General features: G+C 34.8%; 2 protein-coding genes across 2 annotated transcripts; both read right to left on the reverse strand.

Moving 5' to 3' along the window:
* Positions 1-1,575: 1,575 nt before the first annotated feature.
* LOC148129051 (olfactory receptor 2AP1-like) lies at positions 1,576-2,714 on the reverse strand. The gene has a single exon (XM_087945903.1). The coding sequence runs from the start codon at positions 2,509-2,511 to the stop codon at positions 1,576-1,578; it is 936 nt and encodes a 311-aa protein (XP_087802029.1). The 5' UTR covers positions 2,512-2,714.
* An 8,056-nt stretch (positions 2,715-10,770) lies between these two features.
* LOC148129052 (olfactory receptor 11L1-like) lies at positions 10,771-11,756 on the reverse strand. Its single transcript, XM_087945468.1, has one exon. It carries the CDS (start codon positions 11,754-11,756, stop codon positions 10,821-10,823), a length of 936 nt encoding a protein of 311 aa, XP_087801594.1. The 3' UTR covers positions 10,771-10,820.
* Positions 11,757-14,785: the final 3,029 nt, after the last annotated feature.

Consider the following 14,785-nt stretch of genomic DNA (forward strand, 5'->3'; position numbering starts at 1 on the left):
AGATAGCAAAGGGTACCCTACGCGGTTTCAGACGGATGGGAGTTGCCTGTGGGTCTACATTGAATGAAATAGGGGTACCAGAGTAACACCCTAAATCTTCGCTGAATACATCAGAATAGTCTCTGAATAGGGTATCTACTTCAGAGGTTGAAACAGCGTGAATACCGGTTATGCTGAGACCAAGATCAGGGAACCAGTCTAATCCTAGCAAACTAGGGAGGGCACCATCTACCACTACTAAAGGCAAGTGGCCTTTGAAGTTGTTGAATTGGATTAAAAACTTGCCTTTCCCAAGGACTGGGATGGTCCTGCCTTGGTAATCACGCAGAGTCAGGTGGCAGTTCAGGAGCTTCTTCTTAGACATCGTTGGAAGTATCTTCTTTAGAGTTTCCCAGGAGATGATGGAAAGTGCAGAGCCCATGTCAACTTCCATATTGCAGGGCTTACCTTCTAAAAAGACAAAAATACTTATTTTGTTAGAGCCAGTGGTAGTGTGATCTGGTATAGCAGTCCTCAACTTGCCTTTGGAAAATAGGAGTAGGCTGAGGTCTTTGTGGAAAAGTTTTCCCAGCTTGGCAGACCCTAACTAGGTGGCCCTTTTTCTGACAGTTCAGGTAAATGGCATTCCTGAACCTGCAAGATGCCCTGAGATGGGTTCCCCCACAGCTTAGGCAAATGGGTTGCTGCCTGGGGGTAAAGTTGATTTTTTGTCTTGGTTCTTCTAGAGGGGGCTTCTGTTGTCTGAGGCGGTTTACCTTGATTGGGTCCTCAGAGTTCTCATCTAGGGAGACTTCATCAAAATGAATAGTTGAGCTGCCTTGTCTAATGGGGTTCCCCTGTATTTCTGCTGCTGATAGAGCAGATAGCTCAGCAGCTTGTGCTTCCTCGATGGCTATAGCTAGGGTTAAGTCTTTTTTGGCTAGCAACCATCTTTGAAGTCTCAGGTCCTTGACCCCATAGACAATTTGATCTAGGAGCATATCCTCTAGGTAATCTCTGAAGCCACATTGTAAGGCAGCTGACCTTAAGGCTGCCACATACTCACTAACTGACTCCCCTTCAGACTGCATTCTCCTCCTGAAAGAGTGTCTCCTAGCAATTTGGGATGGCTTATGGGAGTAGTGACTGGAGAGGATCTCCTGTAACTCCTCCCAGGGGACAGCGCTAACAGAACGTGGAGCGACCAGCGTCATGGTGGCTGTGACTAATCAGCTCTTGGTGGCTTCGGCTCCTTTTGTAGTGACTGAGCTCAGCTGTGTTATGTCCGGTCGCCTCTTGTTTGTATCCCGCCCAAGTCGCCAGTGTTGTGGAGCGGCGGTAGATACGAGGCAGACACAGAGCTAACAGCGAAAAGGCTTTATTCGGTGAATAAAGGGCTGCCGCGGCTGCCGGGGCTAACAGGCAGATCAGCTGGCAGCAACAGCTGATGCTGTTTGACAGCTCCTTTTATAGCCGGCTGTCAAACGGCATCAACCAATGGGAGCGATCAGTGCTCCCGCCAAAAACGCGGACCAGATTGGGAACTGTCGTCAGTTCAGTGAATACAACAACCACAGCAATTGAAAAGTGATGATGTTATAAAAAACTACTGATATATTTTCTAAAAGTTTTAAAGAAGGCTTCCTTCACTTCCCTGTTTCTTAAACTGTAGATGATGGGGTTGACCATTGGAGGCAGGACAGTGTAGAACAGGGAAAAGATCTTATGTAGCTCCTTCAGTCTTTCTGTTTCAGGGACAACATAGACAAGCAATAGTGAAAGGAAGAAAAATGAAACTACAGTGAGATGAGATGAACAGGTAGAGAAGGCCTTCTGTTGTGCTTTTTTAGATTTCATTTGGAACACAGTATAAATTATACAGATGTAGGAGGTCATTGTTAGGATAAATGTGGTCCCTATACCCATGGATCCTATAACAAATGTAGCAAGCTTCACAAAGTGTGTATTGCTGCAGGAAATATTTGCCACTGGATTCACATCACAAAAGAAATTGTCAATTTCACTGGGTCCACAAAAAGTTAACTGTACAAGAAAAGCTATTATGATAGTGTTGGTCAACAAACCATTCATCCAAGATGTGACAGCTAACTGGAGACAGAGTTTACCATTCATGACAGATGCATAATGCAGAGGTTTGCAGATTGCTAAATATCGATCATAAGACATCATTGCCAGAAGATAACATTCAGTGGATGCTAAAAAACCAAAGAAGTAGTATTGTGCCATACACCCGTAGATAGATATAGATTTATCCCCAGTTACAAAACTAGCCAGCATTCTGGGCAAGATGGTTGAAATGTAACATGTCTCCAAACAAGACAAATTCACAAGAAAGAAGTACATGGGGGTATGAAGATGTTGGTTAGCTACAACAAGTAAAACAATAAGTAGGTTTCCCACAATAGACAAACTGTATATAATAAAAAACAGTGTAAAGAGTAGTATTCCCATTTGGGGAAGATTAAATCCCAAAAGAATGAATGTTGTAACACTTGACTGATTTATTTCCATTCCTTTCTATGAAAGATTATCAAGGTGATTCTGAAAAGAATTTTAGTAGTCTCATTTCCCTTTTCTTTTCATCTCTCTGGTGATTAAGCCAAATGTTGAACAGAGGTGATCTCCCTCATGTGTTGGCAATACCCATGCAGAAATATATTATTCTGTTAGCAGAAGACAAAACAACACTGAAATTTTAGGCTAAAATTGCTAAAGTAAATGAACCTAAAAGTAAAAGTATTATTACCCCAACAGCTTTCAAACATGCAGAAAGTTTAGTGAAAACTTCAACTGACTACCTGGCTACTTATGTCTGTATCAGAGACCATACCATATCACTTCAATGCTTCCAGTGTTCTCCGTGTGTAGGATAAAAGTTTTAAGACTATACAGTTTTTAAAACTCACACTAAATTTTAGGTTTCCTTGCGTGCAGGTGAATGTAGAAAACTAAAATGTGTTTATCTCTTCAAAATTAATAGCTCTTCTCTTCTTTATCTTCTTAGATAAAAGAAAGACTACTAAAGTGATTAATGTTTCAAATAAGAAAGCCAGGCAGTGCTGCTAATTTTTTGAAATAAAACATCTAGAAAATTCATGTTATAATTTTATGTTACCTTGCATTTTCAGATTTCAGGAAATGGAATGTTCATGATCAATATTTTTTTTCTTTCATTTCTTAGTTGAAAAATTTGAGGATGTCTTGCACAAAACAGCTAAAGTTTTTCTGTTTTTCATAAATAGGTAGCCTGACTTCTCTTAATGGACATGATCATAATCTGTCATTTTTCATTTTTAATAGATTCATTTATTGCATTAGCAAACATTTCTTAACAACTATCAGGACGGACAATAAAATTGTATGTTTGAGTTGTGACCTGAGCTGTAGACCTCTGACTATTAACTTACACATAATGAATGCATTCTGTTTTGCACAAGAATATTTTATTTGACAATTAATATCTACATAATATAGATTACATAAAATTATTTTCTAAATTATCTTTTAGATTCCATAAGTATGTATTTTCTGAAAGAGGATGTTTTGGTAATTTAAATCTTAATTCATTTTAAAATGATAGATTCATTTATTGCATTAGCAAACATTTCTTAACAACTATCAGGACGGACAATAAAATTGTATGTCTGAGTTGTGACCTGAGCTGTGGACCTCTGACTATTAACTTACACATAATGAATGCATTCTGTTTTGCACAAGAATATTTTATTTGACAATTAATATCTACATAATATAGATTACATAAAATTATTTTCTAAATTATCTTTTAGATTCCATAAGCATGTATTTTCTGAAAGAGAATGTTTTGGTAATTTAAATCTTAATTCATTTTAAAATGACTTTAGTATTGTTGATCTTTGGACTATTTCTCATATTTCCCATAATTGCAGTATTTTTTTAAAAATCCTCATCAATAATATGGATAAATTCACACAACAGGGTTATTTTCAGCTCCATCATTATAAAGATATGTAAATCTCTCCAAAACCTACTAGTTTCTTCCTAAAACTTGCAATTGATTTTCAGTTAGATTGATTCTCTCACTTTCATAGCGATGATTTATCCAAAAAGAATTCATCAGATTTATGTAATCTGTATCTCATTTTTCAGTAACTAGTCCCCATAATATATTAAGCTAATGGTAATACATTTTTAATGAAATAAACATTCAATATGTCTTTCTGAGTACCAAACATAAAATAAAAATCTGAATGATACATGCAGAAATACTTACTCAAAAATTATGATGGTCCTAGTCAACATCTCTTTCATTTTTGTCCATGGAATACCTGCTTATTTTCTCTATCTTCCCCATGCTATGAGAGTATTGAGGAGTCTTCTTTAATCATGCAGTCTCTTAGCAAAAAACAATCTGCAAGGTTTATATGTACTCCAAAATATATATGAAGATGATATCTTTATCCTCATATATTCAAATTGGTTTGAATCTATATTAATCAGTTCAACTGTTTTTGCTTTCCTTATTGGTAACAAGTAAAATAATTAGTTGGGAAAAAACATGACCTTTTCATACTAGGGCCAGTCAAGGAGAGAAATGGGGTGGATAGGAAGAAAGCAGAAAAGCTGTAACCTTTGAGATTATATTATGATTACAGATGTCATATGTGGGACTTTTTAAAGGTTTTTTAAGTAATGATTTCAGCTTGTCTTTTTTCTAAAATGAACACAATAAAACAGATTGAGTAAATATTTTTCAAGGAAATATTTAGAAACAGTATTCTAATTATAAATTTTGACAAGGGACACTGCATTATAATTTTCTAGAGACTTGTCAATTATGATTGTTTTGGTCATTTTTTTTCTATAGAATAATAAAATCATGTATCAGTGCATGTCTTAGGCATCTCCTTATGTTAAATTTATATTGCTAATCAAGAGGTAGAACTTTAAAAAACAAAAACAAAATAAGTATTGGATAGATAGAAAGTTCATATATCTGCCTTAAAGATTATCACTAATCTTTAAATAAGATTGTGTGGAAAGAGTTCATAGTTTTAAATTTCTAGGAACTCATGTTTCTGACAAACTTACTTGGTCGGTTCACACGATGGTCACTGCAAAGATGGCCCAACAGCGCCTGCACTTTCTGAGGTTGCTGAAAAAGAGTGGTCTGGGTGAGAAGTTGCTGTTTACTTTTTTATTGTTCTACCATCGAGAGCATTTTGGCATACTGTGTAATGGTGTGGTATGCTGGATGCTCTGCAGTGGATAAGAAGATGCTCCAGAGAGTTATAAACACAACACAAAAATCATCAGTTGCTCTCTTTCTTCTCTGGAAGAGATTGCGAAGACCAGACTCCTCTCTAGAACTCTAAAAATCTCCACAGACCATTCTCATCCTGGACATTCATATTTCGAACTGTTACCATCAGAGAGGTGTTATAGGTATCTTAAAATGAGGACTAATAGATTGAGAAAAAGTTTCTTTTCCAAGGCAGTAATTGTCTTGAACCAAACAGTGCATTTGTGGTTCAGTTCTCTTATTATTATTATAATTATTTTATTTTTTAAATACTCTGTTGTGTGATTGTGATGTGGTGTTTGGGGCACTGTGCTGGAGTAGCTTTCAAATTTCATTGCATTTGTGGAATGCAATGACAATAAAGGTATTCTATTCTATTCTAAATAAACATTTTTTCAGCTTGCCCAAAATTCACAAAATACACTTCTCTTGAATATTTCATAATTTAATGGATGAAAAAAATACTATATACTATTTATGAGAACTTCATAGTAATACTCTTTTTCTGAAAGAAAGAATTATGACCATTCTTGTACAGTCATTATTAAGGATAAAAACAAAACATCGTATTTGTGAAATTAGCAGCTATGACAAACACCAGTCCCTTATCAAATGCACGATTCATTTTTTTGAGAATGGAACTTATTTCAACATAGAAAATTGTCCTATAAATAACTCAAAGAGGTGAATATACCTAATACTGTTCCCTCCTCCTATTTTCTCCACAATAACAACCCTATGAGATGGATTTAGAAAAAGTGACTAGCCCAAAGTCACCTATTTCATCCCAAAGGTAGGACCACAGTCTTCCAGTTTCTAGTCTGAACCTTAAGCACTACACCAGATTTCAATGATTCTTTATCATTGTAAAGAATCCATGCCATCAACAGATATATTTAGTATACTTTGAGTAAATAAATGTAAATCAAAGACAGTAAGGACTGTCAGTAGATCTTGGTAAAATGTAAGCAAAATATATGAAACTTAGACATTTAGGTAGGCATAGCCAAACTTTCCCATCTCACTTACAGATGAATTGCTCTCTCTCCTTGGATTACTTTTATAAATTTCTCTCCTTCAATTACTTTTATAAATTTCTATATGCCTACATAGAAAAGTCTTCTCATATAATGTACTCCTTACTAAGGGGATAGCTGATTGATACTCCACCTCTCATTTGAAGATCGAGTATGTATTTGCTCAAACATAGAGTTCTTTTTCATACATCCTTCTAAAGAGTGTATTGTACTCTCATGGCAATCAGAGCTAATGCACCCCCTCTTGGGTCTGACAGACTCCACTTATGAAGAGTAAATTGAGGTTTTTAGTTCCCATAGGAGGTTGTTTGGCAAGTTTGAAAACATTTCTCAGAATGGGATTGGGGGGTTGAAATGATTCTTTTCCCCCCAGGTTAGTCATATTGTAGGAGAAATTGCCTAAAGCTATTCAGGCAATGTAGTCTGACTTGTTATATAAAAATGATTGCACTACAAAGCAGGTATTATGATTCTTAAAAGAACATCTGCTTAAAGTTCTTCCAAAGCTTTTAAAACAAAATTTCAAAGTTATTTCGGGGGCAGGCAAAGTTAGTGGATGAAACAGTGGCAATCGTTCCCAGAGATGATTGAATCTAGGATGAAAAATACCCATTGACTCAGTCATGGAAAAGGAAAAAAAAATCTACAATGATTGAAAACATCCAGCAAGCAAATTTCTGTTGCTTTTATCCAATCAATGATGAGATTTGGGAATCATGGACAATAGATAGGTGTTGTTGTGTATTTAAATAGAGACTTCTAGGGTGATGTTCCTACTGGTTAACAGAAGCAACGATACGATTGGTTAGTAACGTTAGTACCTGATAGGCTGCCAATAGCGGCGGGAAGTTTAACTAAATGTCATTGGTTGCGAGCCATGGAGCAGCCGCTATAAAAAGGGCTGCTGCGGTTGAAGTTACTGTTATTATTAAAGAGCTGAATTCAACTCCGGTCTGTGAGTTTCTTTACTGGCGACAGAACAGGTGTGATAGAAAGTCTAGGGCTTTATACAATTTATAAATGAAGTAAAATAACACAGTTCTAAAATAATATCATTTATCCTTTTTTTAAAATGGCCAGTCACATGATAATGATTTAATAAATAAATACAATATTCTAAAATATTCCTATACTAGAAGCAATCATCAGCAATGAATTCAGATGGATGCTAACCAGTGGTGGGATTCAATTTTTTTTACTACTGATTCTGTGGGCATGGCTTGGTGGGCATGGCAGGGGAAAGATTCTGTAAAATCTCCAGTCAGAGGTGGTATTTGCTGGTTCTCCTAACTACTCAAAATTTCTGCTACTGGTTCTCCAGAACTGGTCAGAATGTGCTGAATACTAACCTGCCATATGATAATAAACAGAAGGATAGTTAAAGAAACTATTTAATCTTTATATTAGAATAATAGATCTCATTCATTTATTTTTCTACTGTTTTAGCTGCAAAATTCCCTGAGTCAATGACTAATATACAGGTATTTTGAAACCAATAGATTTTTTAATCTATAGTCTTAACTTATAACAACTATTTTGTACAACCCATGACTCGTTAATTTTATAGGGTTTCTTTCTCTTATATATATGTATTATTACATAGGTAAGTGATATAGGTATGCCGTACTTTAATTATTTTGATTTAGTGTGAACTGTAAATAAATGAATACATAGAAATAAAAATATTTTTTATAATTATTTATTTATTAAATTCAACAGGTCTCCATTTTAAATGCATGACTGTAATAAAGTTACATTTAAAATGGGCTTATTGATCCCAAACCTTACACATCTTTTTAGAAATGAAAATAGTATAATAGAAATATACACAGATTTGAACTAGCAAACATATTAGTAATTATGTGAAAATATTTTAAGTACATCATGAAATTATTGCAATGTGGGAATATGGTGGTTCATTAAATGGCTTTCAGGGTGGCTAGGATCAGATGGAGCCAACCAAGTTACCAGGGACCAAAATGTTCTTTATTCACAAGTGTTTTGTGTCGTGTCCAACAAAGACCAAATATAAACATATTACAAAAGGAACATACAATATAAAATCATACAGAAAATAATAAAGCAATAGGACAGTAGTAATAACAGTAATATAAACTTCAATTGCTTTTGCCCAAATATATTTAGCCCTCCCATGATGGGCCACATAATAGCACTTTGATAAGAACGGGTAGTAATGGACACTTTTGAAACATAAATTATGACGTTTATATTAAAACTATGCAGGTTAGAGCCCAGTTTGAAACAAAGTGATATCAGAAGCAGAAACATTATTTTAAATATTAAAACAATATCTAAGGTAAAATAAGGTAAAGAATCTATCATACATGACATGAGATACTTTGGCCACATTACTCTCTGTAGCACCAAAGCTGTTAAATATATTTATTTTTATTTATTTATTTTATTTTATTTTTATTTATTTGATTTGCCAATTGTTTACAAGATAATAAGTATAAGTGTATACATAGTTGTGAATACATGAAATGGGTACATATAAGAAAAATAAAAGAAGAATAAGAGAAACAATAGGACAGGGACGGTAGGCACGTTGGTGCACTTATGCACGCCCCCTACAGACCTCTTAGGAAAGGGGTGAGGTCAATAGTAGACAGTCTAAGGTTAAAGTTTTTGGGGTTTGGGGAAGAAACTACAGAGTCGGGTAGAGTATTCCAGACATTGACCACTCTATTGCTGAAGTCGTATTTCCTACAATCAAGTTTGGTGCGGTTAACTTTGAGTTTGTATCTATTGTGTGCTCTTGTGTTGTTATGGTTGAAGCTGAAGTATTCATTGACAGGTAGGACATTGCAATGTATGATTTTATATACCATGCTTAAATCAGACCGAAGACGGCGTAATTCAAGGTTTTCTTCAACAGTATTGCATCCAGTGAATAGAGATTGCCAATCAAGGGATGAGAGATCGTTGTCTATAAGATCATAGTTGCCTTTTTTGAAGTTACAATTGGGGATTACATCATTGTGGTGAATTTTGTTTGGGCGTATGTTGAGACAAAAGTCAATCATATTGTGGTCACTGCTGGAAAAGGGTTCTTTAGTTTGTATTCCGTAAATTAAATTCAAACTATTGCAGAAGATGAGATCGAGGCAGTTGTTTAGTCAAGTGTTGTTGGTTACTAGTTGTTCCAGTCCCAGATTTGTAATAGCATTGTAGAAGGTTGTGTGTATGATTTCAGTTGTACAATCATTTAGAGTCCAGTCAATATGAGGTAGATTGAAATCGCCAAGAAAGATAAAAGGGTATGGGCAGGATGCAGCCCATGTTAGTAATGTATTTAGCTTGTTTACATGATCGATGTCATAATCAGGTGCTCTGTAACATAGTAAGAATCGAATTGTGATATTTAAGGATAGTTCACAGATGATGGTCTCAGGAAGATCAAGCTCCTGGGTAACTTGGATATTTTTTTAGATGTAAGGACTTTTTATAGAAGATAGCAACACCACCTCCTCGACGAATTTCACGATCTGATCTGTAAACATGATAGTCTCTTACTGTGGTAATGGAGTCAGGGAGAGATGCATTGAGCCATGTTTCACAGACAAATATAATGTCGAATTTAGCCATATTTAGTAGGAGGAAAAATTCAGGTATTTTATTCACGAGGCTTCTTGCATTGAGTAGTTTGCATTTAAGGCCAGCAGTAGTTGGAATTGAGGTAGTTAGGGGCGTGCATGCCTAGTCTTGGGTGATGGTGGATCGGTTGAGGTAGAGTTGTGGTTGAGGGTTAAAGCTGAGTTGCGGGTTGTGTGGCTTACTTTTGATACAGTCAGCATGGTAGTCAATGTACAGGTCCTTCTCTCCATTGTCTAGACATTTTTTGAGTTCGGTGCGGAGTACACGGGAGCGGGCACGTTGCTGTATGGTTAGGTCAGGGCGACAACGGAGGTTCTTATGGTTGGTGTTGGTTTTGGCGTGTGAATTTATAGTGTAAATGAATTTATGTTTGCTTGATTCATTTTTGCAAATGACCCTGCACAAGTGTGGGGCCACAGAGCCGTCTCTGTTTTTGAGCTCTCGGCCAATGCGGGAAATGTCAAGTATTTCATCAGCGGAGATGGTTGATGCTTGATAATCACTGATGATGTTTCGGACAGTTGTGATGTCATCATTGTCATTGATGTCCTCTAGACCAAATAAGATGGCGTTTGGACGTTTCCGTTCACGTTCAACAGCTTCTCTGATGAGGATTGGGATATCAATATTTGTCTGGGTTGTGTTTATTTGTGGATTGGTTTTTGGATTGGGTTGTGGTTGTTGGGTAGAGATGTGGTTAGTAGCTATTGGATGTTCAGGTTTTTGCGTTGTGTCTTTTTTTCAAGGTTGGATATTCTTTCTTTTACGGCGTCCTCATCTTTAATTTTAATTTAATTTAATTTAATTTTAATTTAATTTAATTTTTAATTTAATATACCTCATCTTTAATTTTGCTTTACCAAAGTCATTGAAAAATTATGATACTATAAAACTCTACTGCTGTATTTTCTAAAAGTTTTAAAGAAGGCTTCTTTCACTTCTTTGTTTCTCAAACTGTAGATGATGGGATTCACCATTGGTGTTAGGATAGTATAGAATAGAGAAAAGACCTTATGTAGCTCCTTCAGTTTTTCTGTTTCAGGAACAACATACACAAGCAATAGTGAAAGGAAGAAAAATGAAACTACAGTGAGATGAGATGAACAAGTAGAGAAGGCCTTCTGTTGTGCTTTTTTAGATTTCATTTGCAATACAGTGTAAAGTATATAAATATAGAAGGTCATTGTTAGGATAAATGGGGTCCCTATAACCATGGATCCAAGAATAAAAGTAGCAACTTTCACTAAGTGTGTATTGCTACAGGAAAGATTTGCCACTGAATAAACATCACAAAAGAAATGGTCAATTTCATTGGGTCCACAAAAAGATAACTGTACTAGAAAAAAAGTTATGATAGCATTAGTCAACAAACTACTCATCCAAGATGTGACAGCTAACTGGAGACAGAGTTTACCATTCATGACAGATGCATAATGCAGAGGTTTGCAGATTGCTAAATATCGATCATAAGACATCATTGCCAGAAGATAACATTCAGTGGATGCTAAAAAAACAAAGAAGTAGTATTGTGTCATACACCCGTAGATAGATATAGTTTTATCCCCAGTTACAAAACTAGCCAGCATTCTGGGCAAGATGGTTGAAATGTAAGATGTCTCCAAAGAAGACAAATTCACAAGGAAGAAGTACATGGGAGTATGAAGATGTTGATTAGCTACAACAAGTAGAACAATAAGTAGGTTTCCCACAATAGACAAACTGTATATAATAAAAAACAGTGTAAAGAGCAGTATTCCCATTTGGGGAAGATTGAATCCCAAAAGAATGAATGTTGTAACAGTTAACTGATTTATTTCCATTCTTTCCTGTTAATGACTATCAAGGTAATTCTGAAGAACCATCTGAAGTACTTTAGTCATCTCATTTCCCTTTCTCTCTCTCTCTTTCTCTGATGATTAAGACAAATGTTGACATACATTCAGAGAACTGTTGGTTTACATATCTAGACAACAGAAAGAACAGAAAATGTTGCATTTATTAACATACTAACCATATCATAATAGAAAAAATCATATATTAATGTTTTGTGCTGTTGACAGTAACAAACAATATTCCAATAATGTTCAGTGCTTTCTTGGAATGTGTGCATTCCAGGAAAGGAAAGGTATGAAATTTAGTGGAAATCAACTTTCATGGCAAAATGAGCAGCAATAAACCTTTGGAGCTACTTTTTTTTTTTTTTTTTTTACATATGATATGTATTTCCTGAAAAATCAAACCCAGAAAACTGCATATATTTGTGGTAGTTGCTCTATCATACTTTAAAATGATACTTGGGCACATCTAAACAAATAAAATTGCATTTAAAAATAACATATTTTGCAAAGTTTAGTGAAAGTTCTATGTATTAGTAAAATGGATGCAATTATAGTGGGATTTCTTGCTGTTTGAATATTAGCGAGGACAAGAACTTTAGATACCTTCAGGCACTAATAACGATTATATTTGAATTGTTCCTATATCCCTGCTTTCAGGATATACCAATTGCAAATCTCTAAAATATAATTGTAGAGATAAAGCATAAGGAATATTTTGGTGGAATCGGATGAAGATTATATGAATGGTTAAATTTTTAGAGGACATTAACATTGCCAAATTTTATCCAGATGGCTTCAAAGATTTTATCCACAATAAATCATTTTTAATCTTTCCCAATACTTACTTCACAACTGAAAAAGGAAAGCTAAGAAAACAACAACATAAAAAGCCTTGTAATTCTATGTGTAATCAAAATTTGGCTGATCCAATGTGGTGTCTTACTTCAATTTAAAAATGCAAATTGTACAATTTTTTAAAATCCAGTCTATTTATAAAATTTAATTTTCCTATGTTTTTCTGGGGTGCCAAAAACTTTATTTTTGCCTTTCCTATTTGTTTTTCCTCAATTGTCAGGAGATCACAAAGGATCACCTGAATACTGATTTTGGAAGAGGGTATCAGGCTGTGCAGGTATTTTGACTAAGTTTAGACACAAGGCAGGACTTGACAAACTAATATCAACCTATTGTGTTGTATATCTTTTCTGTCTTAACCCTGATTTTTCAAGGGAGCACTTGAAATAGTGTGACTATTAGCATACACATAATCCTTGAAAATGATTTACTCAGCCTGTTTTATTGTTAATGTTCATTTTAGAAAAAAGTCAAACTGAAATCATTATTAATAATATCTGAATAATATGTGGGTTTCTAGTCTGAAGCCTTAAGCACTGTACCAAATTTCAATGCGTTCTTTAGCACCTTGAAAGTTCCTTAAGACTTCTACCATGCCATCACCTGATAAGAGCTATACAGCATTCAATTTCGGGGCAAGATTTAGGTAGGCATAGCTAAACTTTCCCATATCACTTACAGATGAATTGCTCTCTCTCCTTGGATGCTCTTCAATTACTTTTATAAAATTCTATATGCCCCACATAAAAGAGTATTTTCATGTAATGTACTTCTTACTAAGGTGATAATTGATCGATATTTCAAACTCCCATATGAAGATTGAGTATGTATTTGTTCAGATAAAGAGTTGAATTCCTTTCATACATCTTGCTAAAGTGTGCACTGTACTCTCATTGCAATCAGAGCTAATGCAACCCCTCTTGGGTCTGATTGACTTCATTTATGAAGAGTAAATTGAGGTATTTACTTGGGAAAATGGGGACATTCCCATAGGAAGTTGGTTGGCAAGTTTGAAAACATTTCTGGATCTCTCAGCAGGGTTGAAAAGTTCTTCCAGAGCTTTTTAAACAAAATTTCAAAAAAATATTTCAGGAGAAGGCAAAATTAGTGGAGGGAATGGTGGTGACCCCTCCTAGAGAGAACTGGATCTAGGATAAAAAATACCCAATGACTCAATGATAGAGATAAAAATATCTACGATTGAAAACATCTAGTGACAAATTTATGTTGCTTTCAGCCAATCAAAGATGCGATTTGGGAATCATGGACAACGGATAGGTGTGATAGAATGTCTAGGGCTTAATTCAATTCATAAATGAAATGAAATAACACAGTCCTAGAATAAGATTTAAAAGCAATAGCACTTTTTAATCTACAACCTTAACTTATAGAAACTATTTGGTATGTCTAATGACTCATTTTTATAGAATTTCATGTGTGTGTGTGTGTGTGTGTGTGTGTGTGTGTGTGTATTATTACATAGGTAACCATTACAGGTATGCTGTACTTTAAATTTTGTGATTTAGTTTGATTGTAAATAAATGAATACATAAAAATAATAATAATTATTATTTATTTATTAAATTCACACAGGTTTCCATCTTAAATGCATGCCTGAAATAAAGTTACATTTAAAATGGACTTATTGATCCCAAACATTACACACCTTTTTAAAAGTGTAAATTGTACAGTAGAAATATACACAGACTTAAACCTGCAAGCATATTAGTAATTCTGTGAAAATATTTTAAGTACTTCATGAAAGTATTGCAATGAGAGAATGTGGTAGTTCATAAAATGGCTGCCAGAGTGGCTCGGATCAAATAGAGTCAACCAATTTACCAGAAACTGAAATCTTCCTTGATATTTTCTTCATTTATTTACAAGTGTTTTGTGTCATTTCCATCCAAAACCAAATTTAAACATTATAAAAGGAATATACTTATTTTATTTATTTATTTATTTATTTATTTGATTTGCCAATTGTTTACAAGATAATAAGTATAAGTGTATACATAGTTGTGAATACATGAAATGGGTACATATAAGAAAAATAAAAGAATAAGAGAAACAATAGGACAGGGATGGTAGGCACGATGGTGCGCTTATGCACGCCCCCTACAGACCTCTTAGGAAAGGGGTGAGGTCAATAGTAG

Source organism: Notechis scutatus, chromosome Z (genome assembly GCF_049901735.1).
Source record: "Notechis scutatus isolate UNSWTSFEM ecotype Mainland chromosome Z, rNotScu1.2, whole genome shotgun sequence".
NCBI lineage: Eukaryota > Metazoa > Chordata > Lepidosauria > Squamata > Elapidae > Notechis > Notechis scutatus.

What these genes read in the sequence shown, in the direction of transcription:
- LOC148129051 (XM_087945903.1), bottom strand. Translation starts at nt 2,511, where the DNA reads ATGGAAATAAATCAGTCAAGTGTTACAACATTCATTCTTTTGGGATTT.
- LOC148129052 (XM_087945468.1), bottom strand. Translation starts at nt 11,756, where the DNA reads ATGGAAATAAATCAGTTAACTGTTACAACATTCATTCTTTTGGGATTC.